Raw genomic sequence first — 24360 nt, 5'->3', positions numbered from 1 at the left:
TGGAAAAAGGGAAATATAGCCTCCATTTTCAAGAAGGGGAAAATGGATGACCCAGGGAAATGCAGGCAAGTCAATTTCACCTCTGTGCATAGCAAAATCTTGGAGCAGATTCTCCTGCAAGCCATGCTAAGGCACATGAAAAACAATGGGGTGCTTGGTGACAGCCAGCATGGCCTCACTAGGGGGAAATCCTGCCTGACCAATTTGGTGGCCTTCTGTGATGGGGCTACAGAACTGATGGACGGGGTGGAGCAGTTGACGTCATCTACCTGGACTTGTGCAAAGTGTTTGACACTGTCCCACGACATCTTTGTCTCTAAATTGGAGAGACATCAATTTTATAGGTGGTCCACTCAGTGGATAAAGAACTGGCTGGATGGTGGCACTCAAAGAGTTGTGTTCAACGGCTCAATGTCCAGATGGAGACCAGTAATGAGTGGTGTCCCTCAGGGTTTGGTGTTGGGAGTGGTCTTGTTCAACATCTTTGTCGGTGACGTGGACAGTGGGATTGAGTGCGCCCTCAGCAAGTTTGCTGATGACACCAAGCTGTGTGGTTCTGTTGATAGGCTGGAGGGAAGGAATGCCATCCAGAGGGACCTTGACATGCTTGTGAGGTGAGCTGATGCCAACCTTATGAAGTTTAACCATGCCAAGTGCAAGGTCCTACACCTGGGTGGGAGCAATCCCAGGCACAGCTACAGTTGGGAGAGAAGAGATTCAGAGCAGCCCTAAGGATAATGACTTGGGGTTGTTGGTTGATGAGAAATGGAACTGTTGGAACAAGTCCAGAGGAGGGCCACGAGGATGATCAGGGGACTGGAGCACCTCCCATATGAAGACAGGCTGAGAAAGTTGGGGCTATTCAGCCTGGAGAAGAGAAGGCTGCATGGAGACCTCATAGCAGCCTTCCAGTATCTGAAGGGGGCCTAAAGGAATGCTGGAGATGGACTCTTCATTAGGGACTGTAGTGATAGGACAAGGGGTAATGGGTTAAGACTTAAACAGGGGAAGTTTGGATTGGATATAAGGAAGAAATTCTTTACTGTGAGGGTGGTGAGGTACTGGAATGGGTTGCCCAGGGAGGTAGTAAATGCTCCATCCCTGGCAGTGTTGAAGGCCAGGCTGGACAGAGCCTTGGGTGTCATGTTTTAGTGTGGGCTGTCCCTGCCCATGGCAGGGGGGTTAAGAACTTGATTATCATAAGGTTCTTTCCAACCCTAACTATTCTATTATTCTATGATTCTATAAATAAGGCCAGGATTCCTTGTGTTCACTGCATCCATGCACAGTATCTGTGTTTCTTTTTGGTCTATTCATCTCTTTTTTTCCTACAGTGTGTCTTCATTTTTTGGTGTACTGAACAGCACCTCTTTTGTTCTCTCATGCTGTTTTTCCATCTATCTCACAGTCTCTTATCCAGTTCTTGCAGTGTTGCTTATTTCCTGCCAGGATTTCCTCCCTGCTTTTTATCTTCAGAGCCTTGTTTTGGCATGGGTCAAGAGGCTGAACTGAAGCTGGCCACCTTCTGATCACTCCTTATCTGTACTCTGGGAGGTACTTTTCTGCTCAGAGTAATCTGAATCTCTGTACAAGTTGAAAATCAGGAATCCAGGTAGCTGGGGTATAAAAAAACTATTGCTATGGTAGACACAAAAGCTGGAAATTCCAGTAACTTATCGATAGTAAACTGGATGAATCTGATAACCATATTAAGAAAAAAAAAAGTATGTTTAATAATTTCTAGGACTTTGTGAACTTGTTGCAAAGATATCATGCACATAGTAGGAAAAATAGCTTTTTTTTTCTACTGCTCAGTCAGAGAGACGGTTTCTTACTTGTAGTTTACCAAAGAAGAACCCAACAAAACACAAAATAAAACCAAAATGAAAAAAAAGTACAAGTGTGACAATGATTTGGTCAGAAATGTATAAAAATAAATGGCAATTCAGAAACCACTGGATTGCATATGAGAGTATTGAGGAAAGGCAAGTGACTTTAAAAATTACAGCTTAATCACTGTACATGAGAAGTGAGTAATGAATAATGAATTGCATGAGATTGAATTAGGAAAGATGATATTTAAAATAGCCTTCCAAAACTAATAAGCATTACCAAACTCTAATGCATGTACGAAGTTTTCACATATGAGTTCCTTCTCTCAAATCAATATAACTCTTGAAATATTAAAAATGAAAGTATATTCTTAAGCACTTTCCTGGCTTCATTACAAAGATCAAGCACAAAGATGTTCTTTGTACGTGGAAAATTAAGGCTACATTGGCTTTATTACTATATATGTATGTGGAGTAATTTAATTCTGTTTTTATTTCACCTAGATTGGTGTAACTTATGGAAAATATTAGAAAAAAAAATAGATCGATAAGGACTTTTTCAGGAATAGATGGGATTATAATGAACAGTTTTATGGAGCAAGTGACAAAAAAGATAACAAGGTCTAGAGGATACATTCAGCTTCCAGCCTGTAGGAACTAGGACGATGGCAGCAACTAAGGAGAAATGGTTGAGAGATCTAATTGAAGTGTGTGTAATCTTAAATGATGTAGATAATTTTAATGCTTTCTACCCAGCATGCATTCTAAGACCAGGGGCAAGTTCTGTACTTAAAATCAAATGCAGACATAAAGAAACGCTTATTAAATTAATAGTAACTGCTGAAGTGACCTGCAAGGCATAGGTATTGACAAAAACACATTGAGGGTTATTCAGGCAACAACTAGCTGATGTCCTGGAGGCACTGGCACTGGAAGGAAACACTCACACTTTCTTCTACTTCCTCAGTGACATTCAGGAGGGGATTTTGCTTTGTAACTGTACTCAGACCGAGACTGTTTGCCATTTTTTGTTTTATAAAAGTAGATTAAACACCTCATAAGACTTTTTTATAACCACTTATAGATTGGAAACCACAGAATACAGTTCTAAGTTGACAAATACTTTTGTGACTTAGGTTGTCTGAATATTGTTGGAACTAGATGATCTTAAGGTCCTTTCCAACCCTAACTATTCTATGATTTTATATATCTGCATGAACATTTTGAGTTGCATACATTACTGAAAAGCTTTGTACACATATTTTTCTATCTAAAGCATCTTGTTAAAATCTGTATGATTGCAGATTAAGAAAACCATAAAGTATATGTGGTCTTGTTTTTTCCTTAGAGGAGGATCAACAACACATTTGACATTTTAATGTCAAATATATTATAGTCATAATTATGATTGGCATTTTTGCTGAAGGCTGTAGCGTGGCAATGTAACTCAAGCTGTCCTTGCTGCTGGGCAAGCCGTATTTATTTTGCTGGCAACGTCTGTCGGCAAAGAAAGTTACATGATTTTTTTTTTGTTTCGTTATCAACCCTTCAGCAAGCCCTTGATTTCTGTAGCATAACCCCTCTTTATCCATTATTAGAGAAGGTACAGTTCCAGGTGACTGATATCGGACTACTCTAAACACTTCTGATGGAGCGTGACTGCAGCATGTGGTGCTGAGATATCACAAAAGTTATACAGCTGAAAGAAAAAGCAAATTAGACCAGGCAGAGTGCAGAATTAATGCTGGAGTATTTTTCTCAGGACCTGATAAGGCATGTCTCTGCTGTGCTGCCCCATGTATACAGCTTCTTTATGTATCACTACATTGTGTAGTGACAATGTAATCTGTTTCGGTTTGGAAAATCCAGAATTTCTTGCTTAGATTTGAAGCCAGAGAATGAAGAAATAAACCATAATTCATGACTTAGGACTGTACAAATGTATTTCTCGAAGGATTTCAGTAAACCGCAAGTGAGCATGGTGTCCTTTATTTCTTTAGATGTTATATTTCCAATAAAAGAAATGAAAGATGGGACGGAATTTGGACTATTGGGAATGTACACTATTAGGGTCTACACTCTACACAAGAACTGGGGAATTCTCATCTTAAATCTCACCAATGGTCATTCTCCCCATTTCCAGTAGAGTATAGAGTTCATTTGCTCACAAGAGCAAGACACCCCCATATTACACAATTAAGGTATCTTTGCATTGGGGAAGTTTTACCCTTTTCGTCATTTAAAGGGGAAGAAAATAGTAAAATAGATATTTGAAATCCAAATGTAGACAGAACAGCTGTAGTTTTAGCATGTGTTAGCTGGATGAAGTCTGACAAACAAACAATACTTATAGAATGATAATAGTTTTGGGCAGCCAGCCAGGAACACTCTGTTGTGAATAGGTCTGAAAGATTTTTTTTTTTTAATTTTTTTTTAATGGATAATGGCAATATAGCCTCTCTTATAAAAAATGAAATGTTTTAGAAATTTGTAACTTTTCACTAAATTTTGAGGATGATGTTATAGGCAAGAGACAAGGAGGCTAGGTAGGAAGAGGTTAGGAGTATAGGAGACTCTGCTTGATTTAGAATGAACAACAGTGCCGTGACTGAAGCAGAGCTGGGTTTTGAAGCTGAATTCTGGTCTAATCCAGGCCAGTAGCCAAATGCTAAGCAACTGAGTGTGACAGACAATGATATACAGCCCTCTTTTGCAGTGCAGTTCTATTTATGAAAAATGCTCAAAAGATTTTGTCTATTATTCAGTTTGGAAATGAAAACAATTTTTTCAGCAACTTCTGTAGATCTGCCATTTAATTTCAATGTTCTGGTCAACCTCTGGCAGTAAGCAGGACATGTATGTTAGATGTAAATGATTTATGCTCAACATGGATCTGAAAATATTTTCTGGAGAGTGAAAAAACAATTAACAAATGCCACAGTTATTCCCTAAGTACAGGTTTTTGGTCTTTTTGGAGGTCTGCTTCAGACTGTGATAGACCTTTTCTAAATGTGTGGTCAGAAGAAAGAAAGCAATGAAAAGGGGATAGCAGTTGTTTATTTTCCATTAATACCAAAAGAATCAAGTTAAGCTCAGTGCTGAACTTTTACTTTCAGATGGGATAATCTGTATAAGATCATTCTACCTCCTGTTCAGCTGGCTACCTACAGAAACAATAAATTGTAGTCTCTATCAGCCACTGGTTGCGCTGAATTGAAGGACACCCTCCATAACTTCATGATATACTTCCTTGGCACATCTCAGGAGCACGTTGAATGCATTAAGTTTGTTAGGCAGCATTTATTAGAACTTACAGTGAATCCCATGACGTGGATTTGATCTATAAGTTTGTTCTTCTCTCAACACTAATAACTGTTCTATTTTCTGTTCACCGGCAATGTTGTTCTAGGAATTAATTTAACTTTTCTTTATTTTTTCCTAAGAAGTTCTTAAATGTAGGCACTGGCTGGTATGAACAGATGGGTGGATGTTTTAATCTTTCAGCCCGAGAGGCAGGTGAAACAGTAATAGTAATGTCTAGGTAATTTTCTTCATACTTTTTTTTCCAGCACATCTGCTACAATTTTTAGCGTGTATGTATCCTCTCCATTGCTTGAAGACAATAAAAAGCCCTCAACTGATGAACAATTCAATCATTACTCTTCAACATTGCCCACAGACTTTATTGGAGTAGAGCATTTTAACACCAAAAGACTAAACTCTCGCTTGGTTTTTACTTCTTGCATTCAGACAACTGTAGTTCCTACTGAGTCATGTTGGGATTAGGTCAGGCTACTCAAGCAGGAAGAAAACAGGGCTGGATGCTTCTTTCCTATAGGCACACATTTTTTAGCTGAAGTACTTATCATATGGATTTTATTTTATCTAAGCCATTTTCCATTCCCAAAAATATTGATTCATTCAGTAGCCAGAATTGCTTCCTGAAATGTCTCTAGAGGAGCATGCAGCTGAATATCAGTCTTATTGTGATTGGATTAATTCACTGGAATGCCATCAGTGTGGAGGCGGGTGCCTTCCAACCTTGAGACCAGCTGGAAGTGCTTTTTCTGGAAACAGCCAGGTGCCAAAAGGCAGTCAGTGGAAGCGATTTCAGACACAGAATTAATGAAGGTAACAGCAGATGATATTGGGCAGGAGTATTTGGCAAAACATCTGATTTTTAAAAGGAACAGCAGCTCTAATCAGATGGGTAATGTGTTATGGATGATGAAAGGGATGTTCTTTCACAAGATCCATTCTTGTCCAGTGTACTTAATACAATGTGCATTTTTATGGTTCCCATTTGGTTGAGGCATATTCTGGCCATTTGCCAGCTAGTAAGCTATCATAGGTATTCTCCCAGACTTCCGTTTTGCTCTTGCAAGTGTCATAATGAAAGCCCATACAGAGTTAACAGAACATTTTTTCAGTGATCGTTAGTTGTATTTGTTATAGCACTGAAGTTTGTCCAATCCCACAAAATCTTCTGAATGTGTATGGTGGTTTCATAGAGCTTTCATTCAAGTAAATATTTAAGAGTGTTTATGACAGCTTAAAATGTACCTGATTACCACTTCTGGAAAAGTACGATTTCTTGTTACTGTTTTCTTCTTTAGTCCTTCTTTTTTTTTGTTCAATTCACAGAATCACAGAATCCCAGAATCCCAAGGATTGGAAGGGACCTCAAAAGACCATCTAGTCCAATCCCCCCGCAAGAGCAGGGTAACCTAGAGTACATAACACAGGAACTTGTCCAGGCGGGCCTTGAATATCTCCAACGTAGGAGACTCCACAACCCCCCTGGGCAACCTGTCCCAGTGCTCTGTCACTCTTACAGTAAAGAAGTTCTTCCTGATGTTAACGTGGAACCTCCTATGCTCCAGTTTACACCCACTGGCCTTTGTCCTACCACTGGATATCACTGAAAAAAAACCTAGCTCCATCATCCTGACACCCACCCTTTACATATTTGTAAACACTGATGAGGTCACCCCTCAGTCTCCTCCAAGCTAAAGAGACCCAGCTCCCTCAGCCTCTCCTCATAAGGGAGGTGTTCTACTCCCTTAATCATCTTTGTGGCTCTGCGCTGGACTCTTTCAAGCAATTCCCTGTCCTTCTTGAGCTGAGGGCTCCAGAACTGGACGCAATATTCCAGATGCGGCCTCACGGAGGCAGAGTAGAGAGGGAGGAGAACCTCTCTTGACCTACTAACCACACCCTTTCTAATGTACCCTAGGATGCCATTTGCCTTCTTGGCCACAAGGGCACATTGCTGGCTCATGGTCATCCTCCTATCCACCAGGACCCCCAGGTCCCTTTCCCCTTCACTCCTTTCCAGCAGGTCAACCCCCAACCTGTACTGGTACATGGGGTTGTTCTTCCCCAGATGCAAGACTCTACACTTGCCCTTGTTGAATTTCATCAAGTTTCTCCCTGCCCAACTCTCCAGCCTGTCCAGGTCTCGCTGAATGGCAACACAGCCTTCTGGTGTGTCAGCCACTCCTCCCAGTTTAGTGTCATCAGCGAACTTGCTGAGGGTACACTCAGTTCCCTCATCCAGGTCGTTGATGAAAAATATTAAACAGCACTGGTCACAGCATCAACCCCTGAGGAACTCCACTAGTCACAGACCTCTAGCTAGATTCTCCCCTATTGACCACAACTCTCTGCCTTCTTCCTTTCAACCAGTTCTTGATCCACCTCACTACCTGATCATCAAGCCCACACTTCCTTAGCTTATCTATGAGAATGCTGTGGGAGACTGTATCAAATGCCTTACTGAAATCAAGAAAAAACACATCTACCTCTCTACCATCATCCCTCCACCTAGTTACTTCCTCATAGAAGGCTATAAGGTTGGTCAAACATGACTTCCCCTTCATAAAACCATGTTGGCTGTTCTTAATGACCCCCTCATCCTTGATATGTCTAGAGATGGAGTCAAGAATAAGTTGTTCCATCACCTTTCCAGGGACGGAGGTAAGGCTGACCGGTCTATAATTACCTGGGTCCTCCTTCTTGCCCTTCTTATAGCCTGGTGTGACATTTGCCATCCTCCAATCCTCAGGCACCTCTCCCGTTTCCCACCACCTACCAAAGATGATGGCGAGTGGCCTAGCAATGACCTCCGCCAGCTCCCTCAACACCTGTGGGTGCATTCCATCTGGATTCATCGATTTATAGATGTCCAGGTTGCATAGCTGATCCCTAACCCAGTCCTCATCTACCAAAGCAAACTCCTCCTTTGTCCTGACTCCTTCTGGGGCTATAGGAATCTGGGGGCCCTGGGGAGAGTCTGCAGGAGTAAAGACAGAGGCAAAGAAAGCATTCAGCACTTCTGCCTTCTTTATATCTTCTGTCTCCAGGGCACCCACCTTGTTCAGCAGTTGGCCTATATTGCCTCTCATGTTAGTTTTATTTGCTATGTATTTGAAGAAGCCCTTTCTATTGTCCTTAACCCGACTAGCAAGATTAATTTCCAAGGAGGCCTTAGCTGTCCTAATTACCTCCCTACATCCTCTAACAACTGTTCTATATTCCTCCTAAGTTGCCAGCCCCTCTTCCATAATCCATAGATTCTCCTTTTCCACTTGAGTTTGCCCAGCAGCTCCTCGTTTAACCACACTGGTCTCCTAGATCCCTTACTTGATTCATGTTAGTGTGTTACTTGTTCTATTTAGGGGTTGGGATCAGAGTACAGCTCTCCACTCAATTCATAGGTCTGGTTCAAAACCAGCTAATTTACTGTCTATATAGATACTCTTAACACCAGCAGCTGTGCATGCAGATTCTTAAGAAACATATCTTATTTTCTTGATCTTTATTATTGTGTTGCTTTCAACCTCTTTGAAGATCTATTCAGAACTTCTGTCAATGAAATTGTTGCATTTAGCTTCTTGTATTGAAATATTTTCCAAAAACATAAGTGTTTTTGACCATCTTTGCAATGTTATTTCCACATATCTTTTCTCTAAATCATCCATCAAATGTAGATGATACCTTTTGTGCATTGGGATGGGAAGGAGCAGTGTAATATATCACTTTCATACTTCACATGCTATCATGTATTTTTTAAGGTTCTCTTTAATATTCTTCTCTATTATATGTTGCTATTTTCTTATTCCAAGTACTGTTGTTTTATTAAAATTTATTCATAACTTGACTAGTAAGATCAAGGTCAGTGGTAGTTCTGCACATCTGAGCAAATTGGCTTCTATACTAAGGTTACTGTTAATTTTTAAGTAGAGAATTAACAATTAACTTAGATTTTTATATTTTGTGTCTTTTAATATTTATCATAAAACATCAATTACTATTCAATTAAAAATACAATTTAATTGTTACGCTATGATCTTTGTCTCTGAGTTAAGAGTATATTGTTTAACTCGTATGCAACATCATCTAATGCTGTCTCAACAGCTGCAGCAGGCAAATCTTTTTAAGTCTTCATTATTCATTAGTTTCCATTCTGGTCCCTGTAGCTTCTGGGACCATCAAGTCATCACATGCTCACTCTCGAGTATTATTATTGTTGGCACAGGCTTGTGAAAGCACTAGAGCTCCTGGCAAGGCACACAAAGGAATGGTGTATGGTGTCACAAGTACACATTGCTGCAAATTATCATCTTCCTAAGTTTCGTCCTTGTTTTCCTATGATAAGTTTCTATGGGTGCAATCCTATGCCATTGTAAGAGTATTTTCTGTGGATCTTTATGACATTCTGCCTTCATTTTGGAATTAATTATTTACATTTTCCTTTTTCACAGAAAAGCATTGCTTCGTACCTAAACATACATGCCATGAAATCTTAGTTACAACGATAATATTTCATATCGCCAATTGATTGAACCAGGAGTGTATATCCTGTTTAGCAACGCTGATTTATCAGCAAAATCTAGCTTTCTAGAAAAGCTACAGGAAATACAGGTGATATCTGCCATATATAAGAAGTTCTCCATCAAGACTCAAGGCTAGTTTTGCAGCAGCTAGGGGCTGGTTTGAATTTCTAGGGATCATTATTAAAATGCTTGTACAAGCCACAGTGCAGAAGCCTAGGAAAATTAAGCTGATCTCTCTGGTGCTCAGTAATATAATTTTCTCTATCTGCAAACATGAAACAGTTGTCACAGCAGATGACATTTTATTGAGATTACCCTGTTACCTAAGGTGCTTCTCCCCACGCACAACAACCCCCCCACCCACAAACAACAACCCCCCACCCACACACCCACTCCTCTGATGCATAGCACTCCACAAGCAGAGAGCGTATCGTTTTTATCCACAGCCTTCTCCTTTGGACAGAAAGGCAAGTGGGGAGAGTGACACCTCATTCTCAGTTTGGGATTGACAAATCCAGATGCTATGGCACCTTCTGCAAGATGTCAGGGGCCTCCTTTGGGCTGCTGGGGAATTTGCTGTGAGAGGGATATGCTTCTGATCCTCTAGCCTCCTCCAAGAGCTACTTTGCTTTATGAGGGGAATGCTAAACTGGTTTTATGGACCTATGGGTTTGCTAAGGGTTTCCTATTGTTTTACTTTAGCTAATACAGTCCTCTTAAATAAATGTGGCTCTTGAGGAGACCTGTTGCCTTAGATGAGAGTGATTGTTTACCCCAGGGATAGTGCTGCTTTCTTATTTTTCCAGTCTTCTGTACATCGTCACAGTGTGAAAACTTAAACATAAATGCTTCCTAGAGATAATAAAACAACCTAAAACTAAAAGACTGTCTGCCATTTCTGGTGGATTCCCTTCCATCTGCAGCTCTTGGGACAGCAGAATGCCTCCAGCCCTCCAGCTTTCAAATACTTGGACAACTTCTACAGGGCATAGATACACTGTATACACTGTATATGGTGTTGCTTCCTTTTCAAATTTTGTTTCAGCTTTCTGAATACCCATCCTCTCTTCCAGAACTCCTCGTCTTTCTCATTGGTTTTATTAGTGTTGCATCCCATTTTCTTATCACCTAACCCTTCCTGCTTCTATAATGTCTTTCTTTCACTGTTACTTCCTCAAATGGGGAGCATTCTTGCTTTAACTTGAAAGCACTTTAGATTGATGTTCTTGGTTTAATCTACCACACCTCATTTCAGCTTAATACAGGGCTATAGAGCTAACTTTTACTCCCTTTCTGAAGAATTGTACCTTTTGACACTTTAATATACTTACATTTTCTCCATCTCACTTTATCTACTGTCCCTTCCATGAAACCATGGATTTACAACAAAATTAATGTTTTCCTTCTTCAAAAGGTCTCATCTTTCTGGAGAAAATTTGTTTGATCCAAGCATGCACATGGCAAAAAAAACCTTATGAATAAAATCCTTTTGTATATTTTTCAGCTTTTCAGCAAAGTCCACCAGTTCAAATTCCTTAGCTTGGCCATCTGTCATATTAGGCTGAAACATTTCTTATATTAGTTTTATCAGGCTGTCTCCCTCCTGTCCTCTCTGTTATCAAATTCTACTTTCACTCTCAGCGTGAAGCTAAAGAAATTTCCTTGACTTCTGTGGAATATGTTTGGTTGGTTGGTTGCATTTGGTGGTTTTGTTGTTTGGGTTTTTTTCTAAAGCAAAATCTATCTTGTCTTTTTCAATTTTGGATAATTTCACTTTTTTTAGTACAAAAAATATCCTACATTTTATGATTTCATAATTCTTTACCATAAGGCACTCTTCTACAAGCACAACGCTATTGAGTCCTTTCCACATCACTTTTAATTTTTTGTTGTTTTCTAAGTCACACCATTTCCTGAATTATTTTGCTTTGGACCCATTCCAGAACTGTTATTAATTGCTTCCCTTCTATTCACAGGGTAGGATAAAGCCATTATGTGTGTTTCTGATCTGCTTCTCCATTTCTAGAAATGAAGCACAACTGCTCAGCTCACTCTTGAGCCAGCCATCTATTTATCTTTCAAGCAGAAGAATCTACAAGACTACAGATCTGAGTCTAGATATACTGCAAAATATCACAATTACTTACAGAGTTAAAATTATACGAGTGTAGTTAGATCTCATTAACTAGATCTGATTTCCAGGTACTCAGATAACAGGCTTGAAATCTAGATTCTAAGTTAATGGAAGTTCCGGCACTGATTTCAGTGGGCTTTATGGACCTCTCTAGTTAGCTGTGATTTTGCTCCTGCGTGATCTGTGTAGTATATTACAGGCGAATATCACAGTAAGCTAAACATTGTATAAGTAAATTAACTTCAGGTGAAGTACTTGAAAGTCTTTTGCACGGATTCCTTTTATGTTGACTGTATGCATTAGCATTCTTGTTTTTCTTTAACATGTGCAGACAAAATGCATTCTGGTGAAATTCTGCTAACTGTAATCCACTTATATAATGATCACACAAGCAATAGGAATAATTTAAAAAGTCATAAACAGTGCATTTTTGCTGTTAAAATATTTCGTATTTAATTTCAGAATTTGAACAGACTTAATAGCAATATTAAGGCAACAGAACTTTCACTAAATTATGCATTTTATGAAGAAATAAACATCTATTTTTCAATAAAAAAGTCTATTTGGTTCTCATTTTGTACTATAGTTAATATACTTGCTTGAAAAGGTAAAACTTATTTTCCATGTAAAAGTTTTAACCTGTTTAATCTCCAAAATCTCCATGTGAGTCATAGCGTATACAAATTGTATCCAGCTATAAGCTAATGTTCTAAAGAGAGATATCTCAGGGGTAACCTGAGAAGAAAACTCAGTTTTTCTGACAGTATTCAAACTGATAGATATCTATAATATGTATGTTATAGATTTTTTTTTTCTCTAGATCTGTGTACACACATGCAGGGAGACAGTTTGCTTATGCATATGGATATACAGAAACAGCACACAAACAATTATGCTATATTACCTGGTGTATCTCCACTGTGTCCTCCATTTTCTGTCAATTTGAAAAAAAAAAACAACCAACTTTTTTTTGGTTTTTCATTACCATTTTAAAAAATATGAGTTTTTTCTTTTCCCTCTTCTTCTCAAAGCAGAATACTGAGTGCTGATGATTTTTTTGCTGAAGTTCATTGCATGTCTCCAAACTTTCATAAGGACGATTTTGTGAAAAGTTCAATATCTTCAATGACCTAACTTCTGTGAGGAAGAAGGAGAAAAAAAAAACCAAAAATAAACAAAAAAAAACCCCAAGAACTGACATAGCTATTTTAGGTTATCTGTCTATCTCTCATGAGTTTCTTATTAATATGACAAAGTGATGCAGAATGAGATCAACCATGGTATATGTGATACTTGAAAGAAAGGCCTCTGAACATAACCGACATTCCAAGAATTGCTTGAGGATGAAATTTTCTCATTTTATATTTTAATAAAACCTTCCTTGAAAAAGAAAATAAAGAATGTTCTTTTGTAATTCAGGTGTCATTAGTATTACTCATAAATCTGGTTTCATCTCATCTCATTTCACTTTACATGGCTCAGAAATCTAAGTTATGAGTCTTCTTCATCTTACTTTAATCAATGAGAAGAGGTAAGGTTTTGCTTCACTGTTTCCCAAGGAAATTTGGGCAATTAGAATACTAATTTAGGTACTTTAAACCACTAAAATGTCAAAGGATGGTTCTGAATTGCCTTGCTTATATCACAGATCTTCATCCTAAAGCCAGCTCACAGATATAGAGATGCTCCTCATTACTAAGGCTTTTTGACTTCTGATAAGAAAAAATTACTGTTCAGTCTGTAAACCTGAGTTAGGTGAACCTTGATGATGTTGCTTGTCGCTACTGGTATTTCACCATTGCTCCTTACTTCTTTTTCTTAAGAATCAATCAAATTACATTTGATCCAAAACCATAATAACTTGAAAAGCTAGTCCTTTGCAGTCACCAGGTTGCTGAGGGACGTTCCTCTTCATGGTAGGTTTCTAAAGTCTTCTTTGTTAGTCAGAGATAGAGGTCCTTATGTCCTCTTTCATTGTGCAGTGGGTACATGGAGTTCAGCATCACAAGGCTAGACAGAAAAGCTGGCTAGGTCTACCTGGCAGACCTTCATTCTTTTTCTCTTGAAATCGGCTCTTTGCAAACTCATTGCTGAATACTTGATGTTATAAAGCTCTAAGTGAGCCATCCAATATGGTTTTGGAAAATCAAGATGACAGTATTACAGTACCTCATATTACACTTTTCTTTCCATAAAATCTAATGAAAGAGCAGTTGTTGTACTGAAAGGGCTTTATCTTGGAATTACATAGCAGTAGAATGTCTTAAAAATATTCTCTAGCTGTTAATTGGTGAACAGAAAGAATCTCTTTTTCAATAGTATAGTATAAACTGTTCTGTTATGCACACTTTAAGTTGTTTGGTTATCAGGGTTTTTAATTAGGAAAACAAATCTTATTCAGGTGGTTATAACAATGCAATCTGTTCTTTGCGAGTCTAAAATCATAAAATCATAGAATGGTTTGGGTTCAAAGGTACCTTAAAGATCAGCTAGTTCCAACCCCCTGCCAAGGCAGAAAGACTTTCCACTAGACTGGATTGCTCAAAATCCCATCAAACTGCCCTTGAGCACTTCAGGGATGGGGCAGCCACAACTTCTCTGAGCAAACTGCCAAGCAGAGAATGAGTGCTGTCTCTGCCGGGCTAAATCTATACTTTATAACATGAAGAAAAGGTTAGAACTGTTATTTTGGGTTAAACTTGTCTATTTGGAATTTAAAAAAAGGGTATCTGTCCCAAATATACTGAATGGTTGATTGAAGAAAATGTGTATAGTGTATATGTTAATACTGTGGTTGTATGTACTTATATAGTCTTGAATTTGCCTGCATTTCTGACTCTCTGTTGAGTTGGACAAACTTAATATAACTGTATTACGGATATTATTTGTGGTCAGTTACACAAATTTGCATTAAATCAGTACTTAAAAAACCCCATCAACTGCTATCCAGAACTGAAAAAATCCCACTTGAGAAACACATTCCTAGTAACCTAAAAATACTGGATGGAACAACCATAAGTGTCTGGAATGGGAGTATTTTCAAAATGTAAATATGCAGTCATTCTCTTCCTGACACTGCCTGAAAAACATTGACAAAGCTATACTGCCTTTGACTTGGGCAGAAGAATTCAGTGAAGTTTTCAGTTTGGTTTTGTGCTTGTATGTGTGTGTTGAGAGATTAATCTTTTCTTTCATTATAAGCATTCTCAAACCATGTACAAATTCTGGTGTTTTCAGATATGTAAAATTAGCCATTGAGTCCCCTTTGATGGCACAGATCACAGGGGCCTGTTTCAGTGGAGGAAACGGGGAGCCAGATAAACTTCTCAGCTGCAGCCTTGGCTGCCATAATTATTTTCCCTTTTCTGCTACCTGGAGCCATTTTATTACCCAAAGATAGGAAAAAGTGCTACTAGAGGTTCGTCCTCTAATTTAAAGATAGATATGTAAGAGTTTGAGAATATCCTCTTAGAGCTATTCTGAACTTTAATGAAGAGACCGTAGAAGGAAGCTGATAAGGTCATCATAGATTTTTTCCCCTTAGAGCTTCTTATTTTGTGCTCTAAGATGCATGATCTCAAACAGAGGATTTTGCACCCTTGACTTTGAAGATCCCCTAGGTTAATTTTGTAGCAGGTGTTTTATAGGGCTAAGATATTTCAAAAATCCCTTTAAAAGTAAATGAGTAAATGGTGCTGGTAACAATCCCAAACTGTATGATACTGAAAATTCTCTCCATGACCCTAATGTGTGGATTGAGTCTTGTTGCACTGAGAAGAGCAAAGTTTTTCTTCTGGCTGCTGGATGACTTATGGTGACTTTCATTTTTTGTTGTTTAATTTTTTTCAGCTCTCATTTGCAGCAACAACCCCGGAGTTGGCTGATAAGAAAAAATATCCTTATTTCTTCCGGACAGTGCCATCTGATAATGCAGTGAATCCAGCAATTTTGAAGTTACTCAAATATTATCAGTGGAAGAGAGTAGGAACTTTAACTCAGGATGTACAAAGGTTCTCTGAGGTAAGATTTGCATAATTTGCACTTTACAAAGAGAGCTACTAATATCAGACTTTCAAGGAGTTAGTTTCTTTGTTGATGGCAATTAAGTAAAAAGAAACAGACACACTGTTTCAGTGGTGTTTGGCTTTGTCTTACTCGGTCACATTCACTGTACTGAATACACTTAATTCCCTTCTGGGGAATATTTGACTGTCTATAATAAAAATTACCCATGATTTTCCAACACCCAAGATCATTGCACTCAAGTGCAAAATAATCATGGGTTTTTTTTGGTAGCAAAGTTTTTTTCGTGCTCTGTGACTTGCCAAAGTGTATGATTTTGAAGGAGTCTTGTATCCTGACATTGGTTCACTTAAAACAGAGAATGAGTCTACTTTCATCGTGTTCCTTTTGCACTCTGATATATTATAAGCATCAGTCTGAACACTGAGGAGCAAAATCTGGTAAGTCTATGGCTAAAAATATTGGAATAGTTTACTGAGAGAGAAACGACCAAAGCCCCCAGAATTGATAAGACCAAATACTACACACCCTCCAAATATTCTGAGTTTGACCCTGAGCAACATTTTGATTGTAGAAATGACAAGTGGGCCAAGTGCTTTAAACATGTTTTAAACAATGGAGTAGTTAAAAGATCCTAGAAGTAATTAAACGGAGCAAGACCAGGGAAAGAGTTTTGCTTCTCTGTCAATTAATGGGCTAACTAACAGAAGCATACCACTTTCTTGATTGCATGTTTTGGTTTGTTTTTTTTTTTTTGTTGCTGGGTTTTGTTTTGTTTTTCTTATAATTCGTTAAAAAAGAAGTCTGTGTTCTGAAGACTGGCATAATTAAACTAGTGAAGAGGGGTAAGAACAGGTTGCCAATTGCTTAGATGAGCAAGATATTTTCAAATCATCTGGCATAATTAGTTTGTTATAACGTACTTAAGAAATCTTGGAGTCTTCCCTTATGAGCTTAGAGAAAGGACAAAAAGAAGGTGAATTGCAGGGGGGAGGAAGAAAGCTTTGTGTCTGTCTTTCCAAAAAACACATAAAGACCAAGGGAGTTATAGACCAGTCAAGCTAAATTTATTTTGTGGAAAGACATTTGGGCAGATAATCTATTTGGAATCACCCAGAAGACAAAAAGATGCCAAACAGTGGCCAAAACTGATTTGTTAAGAATAAATCATGTATAGCAATCTGATTTCCTTCTATGACAAGATAACAGGTTTCAAAGAGATGGCATAGGTGATAAGTGTGATGTTTTATGACTTATAAAAATGTTAAAGATATTCCTTAAGAAAAGTAAAGAAACCTAATCTTGAAGAAGATTCTATAAGAACAGTTTCTAACCAGTCTTTCAGCCACCAAGGTTAACTGACATGAGATATGTTGAATATTAGTTTTTAAAACAAATGCTGAAGGAAAAAGTCACCCAAAACTATGATATGTTTTATCTTTCTTTGGCTTGGAATTATAATTTCAAAGAATAGTTATCAGTGGTTTGCTGTCGAACAAGAAGGATGAGATTCTGTCAAATGGTTTTCTCTAGAAAGATGAGGTTTTCTTAAGATACTGGCATAGAGAAAATGTTTATTAAATCTGCAGTTGATACCTAGTAGGGAAAAGCATCAAGCACTTTGCACAGGACAGGATTAGGTTTGAGGATAATCTTGAAAAGTAGAGGCAAGTTTTAATACAAATAATATGCTAAGTGAAAAAGTGCAACATGGCAATCTAGGCAGCACATTTCCAGAGAAACACATGGGAAGCAATACAATGAATCACAAACTGTGTAAGGGTCAAGAAGTTCAAACTGCTTGACCTACTGTAGAAAGTAGAAAGGAAGTGGGTCTCATTTCACCACCCCGATGTAATGCAATATTGACACTTAATATACCCAAAGTAAAAGTTAACAATAATTAATACTCATTAGATGTACTTTGGAACATCAGGTCTAGTATCATAGAATCATAGAACAGTTAGGGTTGGAAAGGACCTTTAGATCATCTAGTTCCAACCCCCCTGCCATGGGCAGGGACACTTCACACTAAACCATATCACCCAAAGCTTCATCCAACCTGTTCTTGAGCACTGCCAGGGATGGAGCATTCACAACCTCCCTGGGCAACCCATTCCAGTGCCTCACCACCCTAACAGTAAAGAATTTCTTCCTTATATCCAATCTAAACCTCTGCTGTTTAAGTTTTAACCCGTTATCCCTTGTCCTATCACTTACAGTCCCTAATGAATAGTCCCTCACCAGCACCCCTGTAGCCCCCCTCCAGATACTGGAAGGCTGCTATGAGGTCTCCACGCAGCCTTCTCTTCTCCAGGCTGAACAGCCCCAGCTTTCTCAGCCTGTCTTCATATGGGAGGTGCTCCAGTCCCCTGATCATCCTCGTGGCCCTCCTCTGGACTTGTTCCAACAGTTCCATGTCCTTTTTACATTTGAGAAGGAATTAGATGAGAGATATCTATAAAAAAGTTCAATAATCTACAAACATGTTTATGCAAAAGATTAAATGTGGGAAACAGTGGAATAGACTGGATAGTTTGTTGAACATCATGTAGGGCTTGCTAAGGTAAGGCTAAATGAACGCAACATAGGAATTTGTGGTTTTCCTCTGGGACAGGATGGACTTCATGTCTGTCAGAGTCACTTAAGAAATGTTAAAACTGCAGCTTTCGAGGATTTGCTAGAGTAATACACTTGAGTTCAAAGTCTTTCAATTTCTCTTGAAACGTAAGCAACCTTCTGTGTCAGACTGCAAACTCAATTTAGTGTGATTCATTAAAGCTTTCAGGTAATGAAAGTTCTAGTTAAAAATTCCTTGAAATCAGGTGATTTTTATAGAGCATTTTGAATCCTGAGCTTTTGAAATTATTACAGCTCCATCCTTCCTTTTTCACCTCCATGCAGAGTTTACCCATTCCATGTGAAAGCACAGGAAAAACTGGAGGAAATAATTATTTGCCTCTCCAGGAGCAGTGAGGGATGGGAGCCACCATCAGTGGAGGGGTACATGTGATGGCTGGGCAGATGTCCCAGCTTCACTGCAAGGGGGAAAGGCAGGCCCAGAATTTGAGGCCAGGCATAGACAAGGGTGCAGACTATCAGGCAAGTAAGTACACGACAATGAGGCAGGTCCAAGGCCAAGCCAGGAAATCAATTCGCAGGTCTAGTGATAGCTGGGCAAGTCCATGGCAGAGGCTGAAGATACAGGACTAAAGGCATGAGTGGAAGTCCCATATAGAAAGACTGTGTCACTTTGACAGATCTCTGTCTTAATTTCCTCCAGATGTCCTTCCACCTAAATACATGTGGGCATAAATATTGCCTTCTTCATGCTATATAGAGAAGACTTCATGTCCATAGAGTTTAGTCAACAGAAACTCCAATTGCATCCTTCAGCTGCCATCTAACTTCTGTTGTTTTGGGGGTTGATCACTTTTTTTCTTTAGCTGGATCATTGTATCCTGTCTCTCTGCATTTTTTACTAGGATCTTATATGCTGATACTTAAAGCTCACCTAACTTGTCTGCAAGGTATCTACCTCTGAAAGTCATAGAGCTGTTTCTTTGGTTTACCCCGCTTTGTAATGTGATGGTTGCCTCAATTGCTTAGTTTATCATTCTTACTCCAATTTATCTCTGGAGCCAAAATATCAAAAGATTTCTCGCTTCTATTTTAGCCATTTCCCTTGGGAACCCTTCCTGCAGAGACTTTGTGTTATCACAATCACACATTTCCTTTTACTTGGTGGAAAAACCTCTTTCTTATGAAAAAAAAAAATATATCTTCCTTATTCTCCAGGTAACTGAGAGAGAGAAAATGTGTGTAGAGAGAATGGAGAAATTTATGTCAGAATGCTTTCAGTTCTTAAAGCACAGAGCCAGTATATATACATATATGATACTGATACCTATGTATCTCTATCTGATATATTGAAGGTTCCTTTCTTGGGAGAATCCCAAGGATTATGACTTTTCAAGTGACCTGAAATCTATGGTCTCTTCTATTGTATTATTTTTTAAATTGTAGAAGTCATCCTGGTATAAGGATAATATACATCCTGTTACTTAACTAGGACAAATTAATGCCTATTGTGCTCCTGTGTCCTATATTCTGTGACTTGCTGTGCCCTGTTCTCATCGTCTGGGAGAAGGTTCTGTTTCAAAAGTTAATTCTGTGGCAAAGATTTGTTAATGAGGTTACAAAATATTTTCATGATTTTCAGCTTTAAGTGTTTGCTGTGGTTTATAATCATAGTATAATTTAGTTCAGAAAAGACACCAGGAGGTTGCCTGGTCCAACCTGCTGCTCAAAGCAAGGCTAGCTTTAATATTTGTCACCCCTGAAGAATTATAGCTGTTGCATACAGTTCTTGGAAAAGTCCTGACCATGTCCTGTTTCCAGTTCCCTGGTGAACTTTCAGCTGGTTAGAAATTATGCAGCAACCAGTATGTCCAGTTTTGTTCCTGTCTATCAGTATCTGTTTGGGATTGTATTTTGACTTGGGCAAAACAAGCAATACTCCTGTTGTGTTTGATGTTTCAGTGGGAAGAGTAATGAAAACAAAGTCATACTTAAGTGTCAATAACTCAAAACTGTTGGGAGTCACCAGTACTGTAGAGGATGTGAAGGCTTCAAAATATGATTGTAAAAGAGAAACTTGCATAATTATTTACTGTTTTTCAGATAATGCTGTGTTTACTAATTAGTAATTCTAGTTTGCCTTACCTCAGTATTTTACTGTTCTTTTCTACACATTGCATATTTGTTCATGTGCATTTTTTTTGTTCATGGTATGCTTCAAACTGAAGGTTGGTTCTTGATTTCACTGGTACAGCAAGAGGGATTCTGGCTTCCTTGTTTTGATAGGACACTTCTAGGCTGAGTTCAGTTTCTTTTTGCTCCCCTGTCGTATTAACATTCAGTGAAACTGCATTTTACCTCATATTTGGTGTCATATTCATGCTATTTCTAGATTTTTAAAAATATGTATTTCCCTCCCACTGAGTATCTTGTCTGGGATTGTTTTTAAAACAAGTTAAATTCTGATCGTCTCAAGTGACTCTTTGTTTTTCTCTGCTTCTTAATAGTCATCTCTTTATGTGATTTCTCTGCTTCTTCCTGGAAATATTGAGAACTCCTAATGCAATTTTATCAGTGTAGGTGGCATTTCAAAAAGACAGAAGAAATGAGAAGTGTGCAGTAAGCTAATGAAATAGATTAACAATATGAAAAAGATAAAATTTTCTCTCTTGTGACTCTCTGAAGATCTTTATTGAGTTTAATAACCTAAAAATACCTTGGTAACAAAAACTAAGAGGAAAAAACCCTTGTAAGTGGACAAAATAGCGCTTTTTCTGGCTGACATGATTAACACTCTGAGGATTTCTTAAGGTTGTGCACCAACATCTACATCAAAATCAGCAGGTCCTCAGGGTCCTTCTACCCATGTTAAAAGCATTTAGCACCTATAAATTCCAATTCTCATCCCAGAAAATGTAATACTGGAAAAAATAAAATTGTTCAAAAGAAAAGCAGCTAGTAAACAAGCTTTCTCAGCATAGTATATGTCTATACCTGTATAGAAAGCAGAGTAGAAATCTTATTAATCTAGAATCATAGAATTGTTTGGCTTGGAAAGGACCTTAAGATTATTGAGTTCCAGCCCCCCTGCCATGGGCAGGGATGCCTCACACTAGAGCATGTCACCCAAAGCTCTGTCCAACCTGGCCTTGAACACTGCCAGGGATGGAGTATCCACAGCATCCTTGGGCAACCCATTCCAGTGCCTCACCACTCACACAGTAAGTAATTTCTTCCTTATATCTAGCCTAAACTTCCTCTGTTTAAGTTTGAACCTGTTACCTCTTCTCCTATTACTACAGTCCCTGTTGAAGTTTGCTTATTGTATCTTTATTTTCTCTCTGGAGTCTGTGAACTAGATCTGAGTTAGCAGTCACTTAATTCATTGGATAAGCAGATGCAGTGAGAGATTTACTGAGGGTTTGGGAGAGATTAGGCAGGGAAAAGAAATGCAATGCCCTGTGACTTTTCAAATTTCAGCCAGAAAACAACTAGTGCTTGATGGCTGTAGGTATACATTATAGAATTGTAGAATCATCTAGGTTGGAACAGACCTATAAGATCATCAAATCCAACCATTACCTCAGGAGTGCCTCACCACTGCTAAATCATGTCACTAAGGGCCTCATCTACACGGTTTTTGAATGCTTCCGAGGCGGTGACTCCACCACTGCCCTGGGCAGACTTCCAAGGTGTGATTACACTGACTCCTCAGGCTTGGCTTCTGAGAAAAGACAGAAGAACAGATATTTGCACTGTCCGTTGCAGTTGCCAACAGGTATTAAGGCAGCAAGAAAGAGGGTACTTTTTCTTCAAGAATGAGCTTGGAAGGATCAACTTTACCAGATAACAGCAATATCTAAGCTGGAAGCCTTGCATAGTGCCCAGTGATTTAATACTAGAAGAAGCCCTGCACCTTCGTTTCTGAGAGCAGAGAAGTAGAAAAGAGAGGCAGAAAATAGCACATATGAGAGACAGGAGGTAGTAAAAGAAAAAATATGGGAAAATACATGGAGATAAAAGAATGAGAGCAGGAAAACTTGAGACATTACAAAGGTAATTGTTTAACTGTAGAACTTTCTCAAACTATCCTTACTTACCGTCTCATACTTTTTCAACATGTTGTGTCTTCCTCCTGTACTCTACCTGTCTTTTTGCTTTTTTTCTGTGCCATTTCATTCCTTCCACAACACCTTTCAGATTCCTTTTACTGGTTCATATTTTTGTCTCTAAAGGAGATGAAAATTTCTGCCAGATCTTTCCTTTCCTGGTCCCACCAAGGAATTTCTCCCATCTTCTTGCACTCATCTGCTTTTGGAGCACTCTTTTCCTAACATAGATCGCTATAGTTAGGGCAAAATAAACAGGCAACTTCTGCCCAGTTTGCAAGGCAAAAGTTGTCAATTTTGTCATCATTACTGGATAGTCATTGACATAGTCTATTCTCATGTATGTAGGATGCTTGTGATGCCTTGATATGACCTGAAATACCCTTTAAGCATTTGTTGAAATATATACTGTATATATGTACACAGAGGTTTCTTATTCTTCTTTCACTGGTTAAAAAAAAAAAAACAAAAGCAAATTTTCAGCAAGCTTGGACCCATACTTCAAAGCTGTGAACTACTGATGTAAAAAGTGAAATCTCTGCAGGGCTGGAAATATCTTTTCCCTAAGAAAAGGGGTTTAAGAAAAGACATCACAGTCAACCTTCCTGGACTTCAAATCTAGAAATGTAGGAGAATATATGATGCAGTGATGAGGATTAACACTACTCTTCTAAGGAATTTTCGCATATTCCCAGTCATCTTCTGAACCATTGTGTCATTAATGCAATGCCATTTGTCCTCTGATTATCTGTGCTACAGTGTTGTACTGGGGATCTTTAGTGAAGCAGTGGTGTGAATCACTCTGTAGCATATGTCTCAGGCAGACAGCCTCCCAGGGAAGTAAGAATTTAAGCTGTTAACATCTGGCCACTCTTTTGTTCATTTGTGTGGAGCAGGCAGATTGATCTACATACAGTTAGGATTCCAGTGCAGTTTCATGTTTTATTTACTCCACTTTTACTGCAGACTGCTGATGAAAAGGGCAGTCCTCCCCCTGCAACTGCCCGCCCAAGTTTTTGCCTTCTCTGTTGCACATGATCTTAGCAATCATTCCACTGTGTCATGAATCAGCTCATCTGTCCAAAACTAATCTTCCATTTGAAGGGTGACTCGGGCTCTGTGGTTATAGTATTCCTTGCAGTTCTCATCCTTTGGAAAAGAAGGAACTTAACTTTCTTGGAGACTTATTGGATATCTCTCAAAGTGCAAAGTGCAGATTTCGCATTGTGAGAGTGTGAAAGACATTATAAAACCAGGATTTTTTTATTTGGTTTTGAGATGCTTGTTCACCTCCAAGAGGGAGTGGGGCATGTAGTGGATCTTGGCATTTCTGCTTGCCAGGAAACAGTGTTTATATGGTGAATTCTCTTTCTATTTTGTAAAAATTGTGACAATGCCATGGAAATTAAATAGGGAGAAGTTGTCAAAGTTACAGTGTGACTTCTAGAGGTTTTGAACACTACTGTGTTCACTACTGGTTTAACATGGTTCTTCTGAGTTCTGATAAATATTTAGAGGCCATGAGATTATGGGAAAGTCATAGGATTACAATACAGGAAATGGGGAGAAAGCAGAGAGATAGAACTTTAGGTTTGTCCATCTATATAAGAAATGGTGTGTGCACATTCAGCTACAGAGTAGGGGTTCATTTGTAGGTGAGAAGTTACCTAAGCCATTGAAGAGAATGTCTTTTCCCTGAGTGAGAAAATTTCTTTGAGAGATGTGATCTGGTAAATTTAATGACTTTTCTTATTGCTACCCCTTTATTTAAGAATTTTTGTTTGCCATTAACATATTCTGAGCTTGTTTGATGCCAGTGACTAGCACAAGAGTAATGGAGTACA

The 24360-nt window shown here is 38.6% G+C and overlaps 1 protein-coding gene across 1 annotated transcript in view; it reads left to right on the top strand.

The window, feature by feature from the left end:
* The window catches only part of GABBR2 (gamma-aminobutyric acid type B receptor subunit 2), a 446922-nt gene that overhangs the window by 159957 nt on the left and 262605 nt on the right, over window positions 1-24360 (top strand). Inside the window, exon 3 of the mRNA XM_034064922.1 lies at window positions 15654-15824. Coding sequence (XP_033920813.1) covers window positions 15654-15824 — 171 coding nt within the window. The remainder of the gene's footprint in view (window positions 1-15653; window positions 15825-24360) is intronic.

Source organism: Melopsittacus undulatus, chromosome 1 (assembly GCF_012275295.1).
Source record: "Melopsittacus undulatus isolate bMelUnd1 chromosome 1, bMelUnd1.mat.Z, whole genome shotgun sequence".
Taxonomy (NCBI): domain Eukaryota; kingdom Metazoa; phylum Chordata; class Aves; order Psittaciformes; family Psittaculidae; genus Melopsittacus; species Melopsittacus undulatus.
Note: the sequence above shows the minus strand (reverse complement) of the source record. Positions and strands in the feature narration are given on the sequence as shown.